Source organism: Atractosteus spatula, chromosome 6 (genome assembly GCF_055471065.1).
Source record: "Atractosteus spatula isolate fAtrSpa1 chromosome 6, fAtrSpa1.hap1, whole genome shotgun sequence".
NCBI classification, from domain to species: domain Eukaryota; kingdom Metazoa; phylum Chordata; class Actinopteri; order Semionotiformes; family Lepisosteidae; genus Atractosteus; species Atractosteus spatula.
In genome coordinates, this window is record NC_142711.1 from 43,683,459 (window position 1) to 43,698,374 (window position 14,916).

The 14,916-nt window shown below is 36.5% G+C and overlaps 1 protein-coding gene across 1 annotated transcript in view; it reads left to right on the forward strand.

Annotated features, from left to right (window-relative positions):
• vps41 (VPS41 subunit of HOPS complex) overlaps nt 1-14,916 on the forward strand; it is an 86,261-nt gene that overhangs the window by 39,626 nt on the left and 31,719 nt on the right. Inside the window, exons 6-7 of the mRNA XM_088919399.1 lie at nt 5,620-5,682; nt 8,745-8,810. Coding sequence (XP_088775525.1) covers nt 5,620-5,682; nt 8,745-8,810 — 129 coding nt within the window. The remainder of the gene's footprint in view (nt 1-5,619; nt 5,683-8,744; nt 8,811-14,916) is intronic.

The following is a 14,916-nucleotide window of genomic DNA, read 5'->3' on the forward strand; positions in this document are numbered from 1 at the left end:
GCAGATATGTATGGTGATATCTCTTAAAACTCATGCTCTGTTGAAAAGAAAATCTTGTAATCTTTAAAGTGGCGGTTCCAATTAAAATCAATGCGAACTTCGTGTTCCTCTATACCAGTCTCATTCTCTTGTAAATCCCTGTGGTGAAAGTTTGATTTTTTGATTTTACAGATAGTTGTGAAGCATTTAAGCAGTTCAATAAGGTGGGTACTGGAGTGTTTCTTGTCAGGAGTTTTTATTAGTGTTATTTGGAGACTCTAGCATTTAGTTTTTCAAATCTTATACCAATGAAAATTAAAATTAAAGTGGAATTCAGGCACCAATCAACTACAAAATTGAAGAAAACCCACCTTTTATTGTAAACCAACAGACTATTACCAGTGTTACAAGGAAAACAAAGGTAAAAACTGCAAATATTCCAAAAGTTGGAATTTTGAGTGTCTGAAAATTGGTAGTTGTTTTTGATTAAACCTACCTAAAGGTATAATATGTTCATTTATAAAATTCATAATTTATAAAAGGGAAAATATAACATACAATATAATATTGTATATACACCCTAAAGTCAGTCATTTTCAAGCACATTACTTAATGTGTGACGCAGCTGCCTACTCGAACTACTTCAGCCCACATTATTTAATGCCTTCTAATAGGGAAATCTGAAAACAGATTGATAACTAAATCTACAAATTAACAGGTTAGAATAAAGCACTCATATTAGTTATTGTGGAAGCAGAGTTCTGATACTGGAAAGAATTTTAATTGTCACACATACAGTATGTGAACAATGCTTATTTTCTTAATTGCTAAGGATGTACAGTACAGCATTTAGTCCCGTGGTGAAAGGTGGTATCAAAGCTCTGTAGAAATGCTCTTTGTTTAAGGCTTCTAACACACAGTGCAGATATCTACAAGATTTCTATCTACACATTTGTAAAATGAATTTGTTGGGGTTTTTTTTGCAAATTTGTAATTTCAGGAACTCCTGTCTCTTAAAAGAATCATTCATTGCAAGTTGTGATCACAAACATCATGACACTTGGGACAGCTGACTTCTAAAATGGTTTATTTGAGATATTTAACATAAATCTAATTCCAGTATTGTGCAAATATTGGCCTTTTAATTTCTTACTGAAAATGGAATTTAATTGTTTCATATAACATTCACACCTTTGTGGTTTTTTGCTCCAATATTCTTCCAATATCACCAGGTAACGTGATCTCATTGCAGTTTTTATCAAGGGCAGCAGTGGTTAAATGAAAATATTGTTATATTAATTTTTTAATTAAAAATGCTTCTTTAACTCAGGGAAAAATAGAAATATCAATATATTGACCCCATCACTCAAAGCTTGAATACTTTCATACTCCGCTGTCCTATTCCTAAGAATAATGATAATAAAAAGCAGTGTTTTCTAATCAGATTGAAAGCCTTCCCTTTTCATAACATGCTCATAGACTACAGTCTGCTCCAATTCCTAAGTGTGATTTACAGTACCAATGTTGAATTTTACATTAATAAATACAATATAACGTGTTATATGTCAGTGAATTAAGTGTAATGCAAGTGCTGCAGTAACAGAATTGTTTTAACACAGCTAGTTCAATCTGCATGTTTGTGTTTGATCATGTGGTCGAAACAGACTGTATTTAGTATGATTTTGATTCCATTTGGAGCTCCCATATTTTCATGGGCAAATCTGTTATTAACTGGCATGGATTGCGTGTGTAAAAACATTGTAACAATTTTGATTCTTTTCGGGGAATGAGACAAATCCACAGAACGCTCTGCATGGAGGGGCTCTTGCTAGAACAGAGACCTTCATGAGCTCACAGAGGTAACAGAGAGAGCTGTAGATGACTGTATAGAGGTAGGGAGATGGGATTTTTCTGCATCTTTTGACAGCACTTCGTAAACTAATCATTCACTGAAACTGAACTATGAACTTTTCAATTTCAGCGTGACTCCAAGCACAATGAGATAGAAATACATTTTCTATTGTATTCTGTGTAGCTTTTTGTAGTAGAATAAAAGATCTTAGCATTTGTGTTTGTAGCCTTAAAGGTAAGTCCTCATTTCTGAAAGAAAGATGGAAAGTGTTTGTGTGTCTTTGTATTGCTTTATATATTTTGTGGTTAACGTTAGTTGTCACTTTCTTTTTCTCAATATTTAATTTCAAGATTTTTTCTTGCTATGGAAATTACACTGTATAGGATTTTGTCTGTCAAGGTGGCTAATAGTTTAAGTTTGTTTTGTAATAGACATCTGTGATTAAGTATTCAGTTTGGATTGGTAATAGCTGAAGGTGAAATTGAAATATTGCCAATGCTAGTGAAAATGAAGTACATTTTCTCAATTTAAACAGGTGTCTTATATTAATGGCTTGAATGTGATCCACTGATATAGATACTGTACAAAAAATCCAAAACAAGGATAGCTTTCCCCGTAAAACAAAATTATTGAAGGAGTTTTGTAAACTGTCAGTTAATCCTACAAAACAGAATATATATTCTCTGGCTTTGAATATTTTTTGCATTGCCAGAATACTATATAATGTCAGAGAAATTTTAAGTGTCCATCAGAGTAATATTTTTGGTGTTAAAATTAATCCGCTAAGCTCCCTTTACCATCGGTATTCTGTCTCTGACCCATTTTAAGAAAGGTAACTCTCATCCCCTATGATGGAAGAACACCACACATTTGTGCCTGCGATGTAAGGCTGAATAATGGTTGTTCATATGTAAAATGGTTTTGTTTTGTTCTCTAAAATTAAAAATTAAAAAAAGGAAGAACACCACACACTGCATGGAACACAGATCTTGCCTGTCTGGGTGTGAGGGAAGAGTGAATCAAAGAGCTCAGGAGTCGTGCTGTAGTGTAATACATAGGCGACTCTTGAGAGTTGAACCTGCAGCTGTTCTTTGTTCACTGAGCATCTTCAATGACAGACAAAGGACATTAAATGGACCTAAGTTCTGAATGAGCATTCCAGGTTGAGAGTCAGCGGGTAAGAGGGGAAAATTTAATTCTGGTTTGTCAATCAAAAGTGATTGCCATTCTGAAGAGATTCCTATAGGTTTTAATAGGTTTAATTTAAACATGAAAATATCCATTCTTGTTCCAAGCTAATGGGAATACTGTATGCCATTGTTTTATTCCAAAATAAGTTAAAGCAGGAAATGTGATTCATGTTCACTCTCCTGTAGATAGCTTCATTTTTAAAGCTTTCAAGAGTCCTTGAGGGAGGAATTTACTGCAGTATAAAAGTAACTATTTCTTTCGCTGTTGCCACTAGGGTGAAATGAAGGTTCTTGATTTTTAAGCTTTTCTGTAGCAGGAAGGATGAAAAGGTGGGTGTTAGGGAAACGATATGCTTTTGTGAAAGTAAATAGCCCCAATATTATAATTGCCAGTTTTTCTTATCAAGAGTCACCAAAAAGCCTTTTTGCGGCACTGCTTTCCTATGAATTCATGTTTTAGGGAGTGCTGCTAAAATGATGCATTTGAGACATTAGATATTGCTTGAATTGAACCATCTACAAAGCTGGCCTTTCATGTTAAGTATCTGGTTATTATAACAGTGTGAAACAAAATAACTATGCAATGTGGTGTGAGTTTGTTTAGGGCAGTCAGCCAATGGTTGCAACAGAGTGCAATCCTGACATACACTATACAGTGTAGATACAATGGCACTTTGGAAGCACCATTGCTGCTTAGAAAACAATTTCAAAATGCCATTGTGAAAATGGAAAGAGACCCATTTTCTGCTTTTTGGGAGGATGAGCCAGAACAAATTAAAAAAAAAAAAGACTGCATTGAGTTTTCCATTGTTGAGACAAGAGCCTGACGCTAAAGCTCCAATAGACAAAGAGCAGCTGAAAAACAGACATTCCCAGAAAGAGCTTCTCACTGTGCGATCACTGTGCCCGAGCCCTACTCTATTGGAATAAACACATGGCACATTGTCCAGTTTGGGGTGATTCCTACAGTAGATAAAGCAGATATTCAGTTTTTGTCATTTTAGTCTGGCCTCAACTGTAACTTACGTTGTCAGATGCTAAACCTAGAAAACAGAAAAAAAAACAGTTGTGGGGGCAATAAACAGTCTTGTTCATCAGGTGGCAAAGAAGACAAGTTCTCAGAGATATCTGAATTGGTTGTACAGCTTAGTTTAGGACTACATAATTGTCCTATGATTTTTTTTGCTGCAGAATATTGCAATTATTTGAACATTAAGAAGCTGCTCTTTGTAAACCCTGTCTTACATAGATAAATTAAATGTTTTGTGACAACCGTATAATTCATTTACCCCAGCAAAATGAAACAAACATTTTGCAATGAACATAAATAGGAAGTAATAAGGAACATAAATAGGGGGAAAATAGAAATAGTTACTGTTTGATCTGTTCAGTTCATGTTGTGTGACAAGACAAGTTGTAAACATAATGTACCATAAGGGTAATTTATTAGAGCACCTCAGGATTCATCCTCTATTGCATTTTGTACACAATCACACAAAATGTAATTTGTTCCATGTACAGTAATTGTTTTTGCAAACTCATCTTTAATTCAGTTAATTAGAAGTACAGTCTGGAATTTATTGGAAGCATGTTTGGAGTAATTATCTTCTTGGAATATATAATTCTGCCAAGCTGGCTTCTTCCTAGAGTTAATTACATGCTAGACTAAATTACTGCAGTATTTACACTCCTGTTTTATGATCAACATCAGATCTTGGAACAATAAGCAAAAGAAGTTATTGTTATGTTCCTTTTTACTTTCTTTTATAAAAGGAATTGCTTTTGTTTATTATGTAGTTTTGGTACATTTACGTAATCATTTGCATACAGTATTTTGATCCTTTTCCAAAGGTTCTCAATACAGTGTGTTGATTTAATCTGAAAGACTTCATGGAGCATTTGTATCGGATGCTCTCTGGCTTTACCTGGGCTCAAATGGGGGCTGGGAGTGCAAGTGTCTCAACAAGAGGAGGAGGTGATAGTGTCTGTATCCAGTCTGTTACCAGGACTTTGCTGGTTCAGGTCTCGGGCTATGTCACAAGCTTACCTGACTGTTCTCGGGGCTGGGTGGGAGTCAGTGATGCACCTGGGGCCTACCACACTGTCAGCAATCCCTTGGGACTTGGCAGACACCAGTGAGCTTCCTGAGAGAATAACCATCCTTCCATCTGCTACTCGCACGTAAAACAGGCTTCAGAGCCGAGTGTGTACTGTCCTTATTCTCATTGTACTGGTACAAGGCCTGTAAAAAGCCAAGCAGACTTCACACACTATCGGAGATTTCAAACTGCAAGGGTATAAGAAAAGGAAGTTCTTGTTTAATCAAACAAGGGCTAAATGATAGGCAAAACACGCGCTCAAACGAGAATTTGGGAAACTGCAGTTAAATGCCTGATATCCTCCCAGACCAACATGTTATGGCAGCTGTAGTAGCCCCCTTTACTGCTTCAGATCTTGTTGTTTTTTCCCAAGTTATTCCTGCTAAAGATTTTCTATTTTCTCATTACATGATGGTCTGTTAATTAAATTGCAATATAACTGTCAGGAAGTGCACTTAGAAATGCAATATTCAACCCCTTGTCTCATTTTGTTTGGCAGGTCCAGGTATTCGGACTATACACCAGGGAGGGATTCCATGATAACTTTGACTGTCCCATCAAGGTAAGACAACAGCTGAGGCCTTAGCTTAGCAACAGCTTCTGCTTCTGTCCGTGAGACTTCACAGCTTGTTAAAGTAAAATACAGAGATTATACCAAATTAATAAAATGCAAAATCACTTAGCAGAAATTCTATTTTTTGACCACAGTGCACCTGCATTTGTAAGCTTGTAGAGTAATTTCTAACATGTCAAACCATATTTTTAAAGTTTTTTTTTATTATCCACCAGTGATACTGCTGAATTTGTGTGGAGTCTATCATGATCTTACTTCTCTGGTGGTGTGCTGAAACGGTTCTGCCAAAAAGATCCCATTGTCTGTAGCTCTAGTTATGTGTAATAAAAGTAACCAATATATGTGTCTGGAGAGATCTAGATGGGTACAGTGCTTTAGTGTTGCATTATACAGTATACATTATGTTTAAAATATTTGCATTAAAAAGCCTTACTCAGAATACCTGTTTTTTTAATGTTTTCTGAGAAGTTATTTCTGTCTAATTAGGGGCACTGCAGAAAGTAAACCATTCAGTTTTGATTGTGATTGGAACTCAGAATAATATGTTTTGAAATGCTGCCATTTTGGTGTTTATGGTTATTACACTTTTCTGCAAAAGACTTAAAAGCAATTTTGGGCTGGCAGGTTAAATGGGAATACAATGGTAAACCTCTGTCTTTGCTTCAGTTTATGGTAGCAGTGCTTTCTGTTTATCTATTTGAGGGACTTTAAGAGTGGTGTCACATATACTGAAGGAAACAAAACAGCAGTCAGCTTTTTTTTTTGCTGGGGGGGAGGTGTTGTAGTTATTTAAATGTAAATTTATCAATTGTAATTATATAAAAAATTATATAAAAACTTTATGTAACTGTGTAAATCCTTACCACAAACTAGGAATCCAGTTCCACACTAACTCCCTCAGATCCTTTGACCTGCCTAGCCTTTTAGGTCTTTTGGTGTGCTACTGACTCTCTAGTACCTTCTGGGAGGTACCCCGTACAGATCTGTCTGGAGATGTGCAGACCTCTCCGAGGAAGTTTTGAGGGTCACTGTCAGAAACCTGAGAGAACCCTGTCCAATTATTGGCAGTAAAGCAGCATAACTTATCAAAGGAAGAGCTCATTGTGGTCCCACTAGTGTGTGATAAGGGCCCGCGATTGTCAAATTCTGCCACTGTCATAGTCACTGAGGCACAATGAACGCAGCCAACATCACATACCTCTATCCTTTCTAGGCCATGTCCAGTTCAGATTACTAGCCAAGGTCTGCATTAAAAATGCTCACTTTACATCACGTTCATCACATTCAGTGTTAGAATTACTGTTTATAGCCAATGAGGGTGAAGTGAGGGAGAGGGAGGAGGGGTTACATCTTCTGGCCGTTTAGACTTTTAAACATTGTGAACTTTTAAGCCATCAAGGTCAGCTGGGAGGTTTTTATTTAGCCTGTTCATCACCTCTTTACCCTTTGCCTACTGTATGCTGTGTCTAAGTGGACTGAAAAGTCCACTCATCACCTCTATGATTCTTGCACAATGCTTTTAACTTCAGAGAACATATCTCCAGACATATCCTTCTGACCTTATCCAGTCTGTCTATCTGGGGTCTTTCATTAACATGAAGAGTAAGCAAAATGTCTTTTTTTTATAAATGAGACCTATCTTCCTCATCCTTTAATGTTTGTCCTGTTGTTTTGTATTACTTGTCTGTTGCGTGACTTATTCTCAGCTTGTTGTTGTCATTCCTTCTGTTTTTAATGGCATAAACAGAAAAAAAAAACAGAAGACTATTAGTGAAGGTTATGAGAGGCCTGGGGAACTAATCCATACAGGAGCACTTGTAATACAATCTGAGCTAAAAAGGCGGTGGTAATTTGAATGTGTGTGGCGATGGAGCTTCAAGGGTGCTTCTGGGAGAGGGTGAGGGGGTGGGGGGGCTGTTTTTCTGCGGACAACAGAGATGGTTTCTATAAAGCCACTCTTCTGCCGGTGGGGATGTTATTGGAGGGAGTGGACACTACAGATAATTGTCCACAATGAGTCACTGAAGCAGACTGAGGTGCACATAAATAAAATATGAAATAATTTTGTGGAAGAGATTTAAGAGGGAACAAGTAATAAAATAAAGTTAAATCCATTTAGAACACAAAAATAGACGCCTTGCTTTGGGAGGCTGGTTGTCTGTGCTGACACAGCAGACCAAGTGCACTGCGCCAGTGTTTCATTCCAACATCATTCATTTAATACCCTCAGAGGTCACATCTTTTAACATTATTTATTAGATTTGGTTCTGGTTTTCAAAACTTCTCATTCATTCTTTTGTAGTTTGTTTCAGCACAGCCAGCAATTATTTTGAACATACTTGGATTATACAAGTTTGACAGCTACACACCCCAGAAGTCTTTATTTCTTTCCCTTTTGCCTTATTCTCTGTATCTTCACTTTTCAAATTTTTTTATAGACAAAAATCATATTTGGCCATTGAAATCATTGTTTCTGGGACAAATCTCATTACCAGTTACATTTCCCTCATGGACCTCAGAATCAAAATGGAGTAATTTTATTGGCTCAGTTTGCTTGCTTTCATAAACAGTGACCAAATTAAATTAAATATCTTTGTTTTAGAGGTTCAAATTCACATAAAGTGGTGAAGTGGTAGTTGTGAAGTTGAGTGTAAAAGCACAAAGTACCTATTTAAAATTAAGTTCAATTGTATTAAAAATCTCATGATCTCATCATTTTTTCTAAAGATTTTACCCATTGACCCGTAATAGAAAGATGCAGATTTTGCAGATTTAGACTGTAATGTATTTGAGCAAATCTGAATATCATTAAAACAATTTATTTGAACCTCAGTTTTTATAATGCCAAGAGTTAAAACTAAAGCTTTTGAAATTGAATGAATTCTGTGTTGCAGATTTGTGGGAAATTAATAATTCTAAAATATTAGGTGTTTAGAAAACAATGTATTACGCTTCTGATGTTCAAAGTGGAACTACATGTATAGGCTGATATGCACACCAAATATGGTCAGATATAGTCACTCAAACGGTTCTGTCTCTGTGCCCTGCAGGTAGTGGCACTTCATCCTCAGTTTGGAAAATCAAACAGTAAGCAGTTTGTCACTGGAGGGAATAAGGTAAGTTAGAACTAATATCATACAGTTACAAAAAGCTGCTTGCAGATTTCATCCCCTCTGAAGCGACTCAACACTCCTCCTCATGAGCTCAGCTTAGCACTAGGAGAGCTGAGAACATTAAGTGACCTTAGACTTTATTGCACAGAAGGGTGATCCACAAAATGTTTTTTTATACTCAAGACTAGAAAAAAAATGGATTATTGCCCACTTTCTTTTGTTTGGAAATATCTTTTAGAATTGTTTTCAAAATATGTTTTAAACACTAATATTTGAATCACTGTATTTCTGGTATATTTATAAAAAAAATAAGTAAATTGTTTTGGAACCTCCACTCATGTACATCTCTTTTATTGATTCATTGGGAAGAGTTTGAGGATTTTAAACATCACAGATGAGTTTTATGTGAAACAGGAAAAAGAATAGTAGGACTTAGGGTTCTGGTAGTATGGAACAAGTTAACCAGTTATGTTGTCAAAGCCAATAGCCTCGTGGCATTCAAGAAATGTCAGGCTTCAAGAAATTCTTGGACCAATCAACATCTTTAAACCCAGTGACTTTTTTTCACGTGCCTAATGGTCTGTTGTCATTTAACAAACGTTATGATTGAGGGATAAAAAATAAAATCTAATGCACACTTGGTGGTTCGAACAATTCAAACAAAAGCCTGAGAAAAATGCAAGTTTCATTAAACATTTTTAAGAACTGATTTTTACTACGTTTTGTTCGAATCTTTTTATGTGTTTGCAGTTAAAATGGGATGTTCTCCTGCTAATCAAACATGCAAGATGGGTTGAATGGCCCCTTCTTATGATGCTATGAATTTACAGTGCTGCACATTTCAGTATTGCAAAAGACTTCAAACATGCAAAGTACTATGAAATAACACTTAAACACATGTGCCCAGTGCATAGATTTTTAAAACCACAGGTTGAAATCCTCTTGCTTTGTGAATATGATTTGATAGTGTGTTCTGTAGCTCTTAAAAAACACCATTCATTTGTTTTAGGGAACAGGAATGAGCCCAAACCAGGTTGTAATTCCATAATTAATTCCACACACTTTATAGCACTTTTATAGACAATCCACTCAAAGAGTTTTACAGGTAATGGAGACACCCCGCCATCACACACCAGCTATCAGTGAGGAGGAGAACAGAGTACAGAGAGAAGGGAGGAGAACAGAGATTTTTAATGACCACAAAAAGTCAGGACCTGGGTTTTGCGTCTCATCTGTAGGATGGCGCCTTTTTACAGTATAGTGTCCCCGTTACTATACTGGGGCATTAGGACCCACAAAGACTACAGGGTGGGCACCCCCTGCTGGTCCCACTAACACCTCTTCCAGCAGCAGCCATAGTTTTTCCCAGGAGGTCTCCCATCCAGGTACTGACCAGGTACTGACCATGCTCACAGCTGCGTAGCTTCAGTGGATTGTCAGTTGTGATTTGCAGGGTGATATGCCTGCTGGCTGTGAGTTGTAAGGTTGTAAGTTCTGGATCAAGACTGCACACAGTGAAACAATGCGGTATACAGTGTGTGCCATTCCACAAATACTAGGTGAGACTTGTAGTTAGATTTTTCTTTGATAGAATTTAATACATTTTGCCCTGTAAGTCAAAATCTATTATGTGGCTGTAAGTTATTGTATACTGTTTAAAGCAAAATTTGATTTAGAAGGGAAATCAAATTTTGCAAGTCCAGTCCAGTGCAAGTCCACAGATTGCTCATACAGTACAGTACATGTTCGTCTTGGTGCTGATTATAATTGCTCCTGAGGGCTGGAAGGACACTGATGAAGAGCCCCAGCACTGACTGAAGACCGTGAAGTCATGTAGGCCAGATGAAAGGTGGCAATGCAATGCCATTGTCTCCATCGTCCTTTCAGTGCTATCAGACTGGTGATGATGTTGCATTGTATGTAAAAGTTAAAAGTACAGTAGTCCTGTATTATAGATCCACTAACAGGTACTACAGAGTCCTCATGGAAGAATTGTTTGCATGTTGCTGCCCTTGTTGCAGTGCTTGTTTTTGAAAATGAAACAGAAAGTAGTGTGGTTAAATACAATACAGAACAGACCACATATACCCACAAGGTTTGAGAGCTGCAAAATTGCAAACAATACACGTTGGGAGGTACAATACACGTTGACTGAAAGTTTTGAATTTATTTTTGACCAAAGCTGTTATATTCACAGTGACACAGAAAACTGGCCATGGGGGGTGATTGTTTTAAAATTTCTCTGTCTCAGCCATGTGGGATTGGGGTTTTTAATTTCTGTGCTTAAGGTTTTATGAGCAAGACATGCATGCAATATAAATAACTGTAGCAGGATTGTTCTCTTGGGAACAGCAGTGTGTACAACAAAACTGTACATTCAACAGCATCTAAAAAGTAGCATCAGAAGTATTAAATTGCAATTATTACAAAAAAAATACAGCATTCCAGCACAAGGTGATTTCCCACAAGCTGACTTCACTTTCTTGAGGTCTTCTTAAGCTTACAATTTTAATACACATTTGATCCTTATTAAAGATTAACAGTGAGTGTTATTCGGCCATTTTACTCAATTATTACTGATTTTTTCCTCCTCTTTTTTGTTAATAATACTTCAAAAAGCATAAGGGAGCAAAGTGATGAAAATCAATAAACTTCAACAGGAGTCAAATATTGTTGCAGGGAATTCAATACTGTGCAGAAATCACTGTAGCTACTGCTGTATTATTTTCACATGCGATGACTTGGACTCTCACTTATAGACAAAAAAAAATTACATTTTTGTTCGTTTTAACACAAAAGCATGTGGATATAAAAAGGACATGCTGTACATGAAGGCATCTTTAGATCTGCAGTTTGCATAAATGTCACTGTCATCTGCACATTAAAGATTGTTTTAATTGTGAAAGTACACTAATAGTGCAACACCAGGGGCAGGTGAAAAATTGAATAGATTACATTGCAACTGAAAGAACCTTTGAAGTGTCTAACATAAAGCTAAGGGAAATCAAGTGAACTTGAAAACGAACACATCCCCCTCAAGAAGTTAGTTATGCTAAATATATTTTCTAAAATTTTCATTTTTACATATCAGCTTGCTATATCTTTAGTTCACATCTTCTGAGACCAGTGTTTAGCCATGGTAGCTGTCTTCTCCAGAAAATCCTTTTAGAACTTTGTTGGATTACATGATGCATAAGAACAGGTTCTAACAAGAGGAGGCTATTTACACTGTGGTTAATTTCAATGCCAGTGGCTAATTGATCTTGTGTATCTCATCCAGTCATGTTTTGAAAGAAGTGACGTCATCAGATTCAACACTAAGGCCAGGTGTAGCTTGTTCCGGTCCTCCAAAACACTTTGAGCCTCTTGTCCTCAGTTTTGCATGCAGCTTCCTTGTGCCCTCTGGTTCATGTGTTACTGTTTATTCTGAAGAAATCCACTGGTTTGACTTTGAAGATTTTAAATAATTTAATCAGGTTGTCTCGTAATCTTCTCTTGTTCTTTAAGCCTAAAATATATACATTATATATAGGTCCCTTAACCAGTCAGTGTAGGACATTCTTTTAAGACCAGAAGTATTAAATACATCTTTTTTGTAACACTGTGACATAAATTGTACTCATTATTCAAAATGAGGTCTTACTAGGGCAGTGAACTAGTAACGTTACATCCCTTGATTTAAACTCTACACTTTAAATCAAATACCCCAATTTATTTGCCTTTTGAATTATTGATGTTATGTGTCTAACTATACTGTATATAGTTACTGTGTAGCCTTTTCTAGTTCTGTGGTTCCCATTTTACAATTATAATTATTTTTTTGTCTTTCTTTTTCTACTTCTGCAGAGTTTGCTAATCCCCTTCCTTTGCTGTTCTCTTTAAACTAGTCAAGTTTGCTGAGTATAAAAGACTCTAGTTTATTGAAAACATTAGATATATGTATTGGAAACCAAAGTAAAGTATAGTGAGACCGTGACAGAGAAAAGGGAAAGGTGTGGTAAAGCAAAGTAAAAACAGTATGAGTATGGTAAATCTGACATTTCCTTGGCAACTTTTCACAAACAAAATGTACTGCTGTTTCTGGAACGCAATTCCTAGTGGTTGTTCTGAGGTCCTAGAGTTCAGGGTGTTCACAAGCTACACTTCACTGTATAAAAATGCCCTGAAAACATGCTACCTTGTGTTCTCTCATTTAACTCGCAGTAAAAAAGTGTTTAGTACTGCAGATGAGCTCATTTTACCTAGCTAGTGGATGTGCGCTGAGTTATTGGAGGAACCAGCTCCAAAGAAAAGGATTCCTCTGCCGGCCGCGGGATTTGAACCGGCATCCTTCCAGACACAGGCGCAGATCCTTAGCCACAGAGCCACAGCTCCACCAAAAATTGAGAGCAGGAAAAAGCTGCAGACTTGAAGCCCAAGAATCTCACTGAGGCTAAGCAGTGTATATTTTTGTATGTGATTATTAATGCAGACAGCTGTGATCTATTATCAATTAAAACAGTGTGTAACCACTGCTTATTTCTACTTATGCTTTTATTGGGCACTGATCTTTGTGACACTGACCTAAGTATGACCTAAAGGTTGAGAAGCCCTGATGCAGAATATCATAAAGTGAATATTCTGGATAAGTCAGTCTTCACATTTTTACATCCCATCTTAAAACGTATGCACTAGCGTTTAATTATGATTTATGTATTATTTTAATTAATGTGTTTTGGCTTTTATTGTCCAGACACTTGAAATGATGCATTATGAAAGCAGTTATAGTTTAAAACAAAGATTATCATAATTATTATACAATGATAATGATCACAAAAACCTAAGAAGAGATTCAGCAGCTTTAGTTTAACTTTAGTGTAGTTTAACCTTACTCTTTTACGCTGTCTTACGAAGGACATGTTTTATTAATAGAGAATTGTAGAGGTGGTGCATTGTTCTAACATAGATAAATATGCTTGCACAAAAATGCCAGAAATAAAAGCTGTCATTTGCAAGTTTGCCTTATATTTATCTTTTAATCTGAAATGCAAATTTTAATTATGGCAATCATGGCAAAAATTACAAATTACACTTCACTGTGCTAATATGCTTTTCACTGTATTATTTTGAGATTTCTAGATTTGATTTCCTTAATTCGTGAAATTAAGTTGCAGAATGCGTTTCCATTAAAATAGAGTTCCTTCCTGGTGCTAAAATAAGGTTTGGTATACTTCCAAAGGATTGTGTTTTTTTGTTTGTTTCGTGTTACATATATATTACATAAATAGTCATTTGGAGTGGGCTTATCTATTCTGAATGAAGACAAATTTCTAAATTTCTTGTTGTGCCAGTTGGCTGAGAGTTATTGATTGGAGTGTGTGGCAGATGGCATGTCCTCAGGGACAAGGCAGGCCCTATGAGCTGAGCACAGAGCCAGATGTCTGCTCCCTGACAGCTAGGAAGGAGTAGATGGCTAGTTTTCCCTGATTGGATATACAGTGAGAAGCAGTAGAGCTTAGTAAGCTTTAGCCAATAGGAAAAAATTGAACACAGCCCTGGGTCACAGGGTTCTGACTAAGCCAAAGACATTTAACCTAAAAACAGTGCATCCAAATGTGGGCCAGAACACCTTGTTTATCCCATTCGCATTTACATTCTGCAATTTCTCTGAGGTGCGTTTTTTGATTCCTTAATTAAAACTGTATTTTAGTGTGGTTTTCCATCTTTTCCCTTTCTAAGAATATTGAGTACACAGACTTCCCCCCTGGTACTGTATGCATTTTTTGACAGTACCTGTACTGGCTGTCTCAGGCAGATTGTAAAGTGCCCTCTTGTTTGTAGAGCAGGTATTTAGGCTTAGGTTTCACAATGCAGCAGTCATTGCTGGTGAGAACACCAAGTTCAGTCAGTAATATTGCTAACAGCAACACTTCTGGTCTTCACTCTAGTTATTTTTACTGCTCAGGTCTGGACCCATAAAAATAAAATCTGCAAAAACTATCTGTGACTTACTGCAAGTTAGGTCAGGAATCAAAGCAATGAAACATGATATGCTATCATTATTTTTACACTACATTTGGTGTATACACAGAGATATTTAGATCATGAACAATGGTAGATTTTGGAGCTG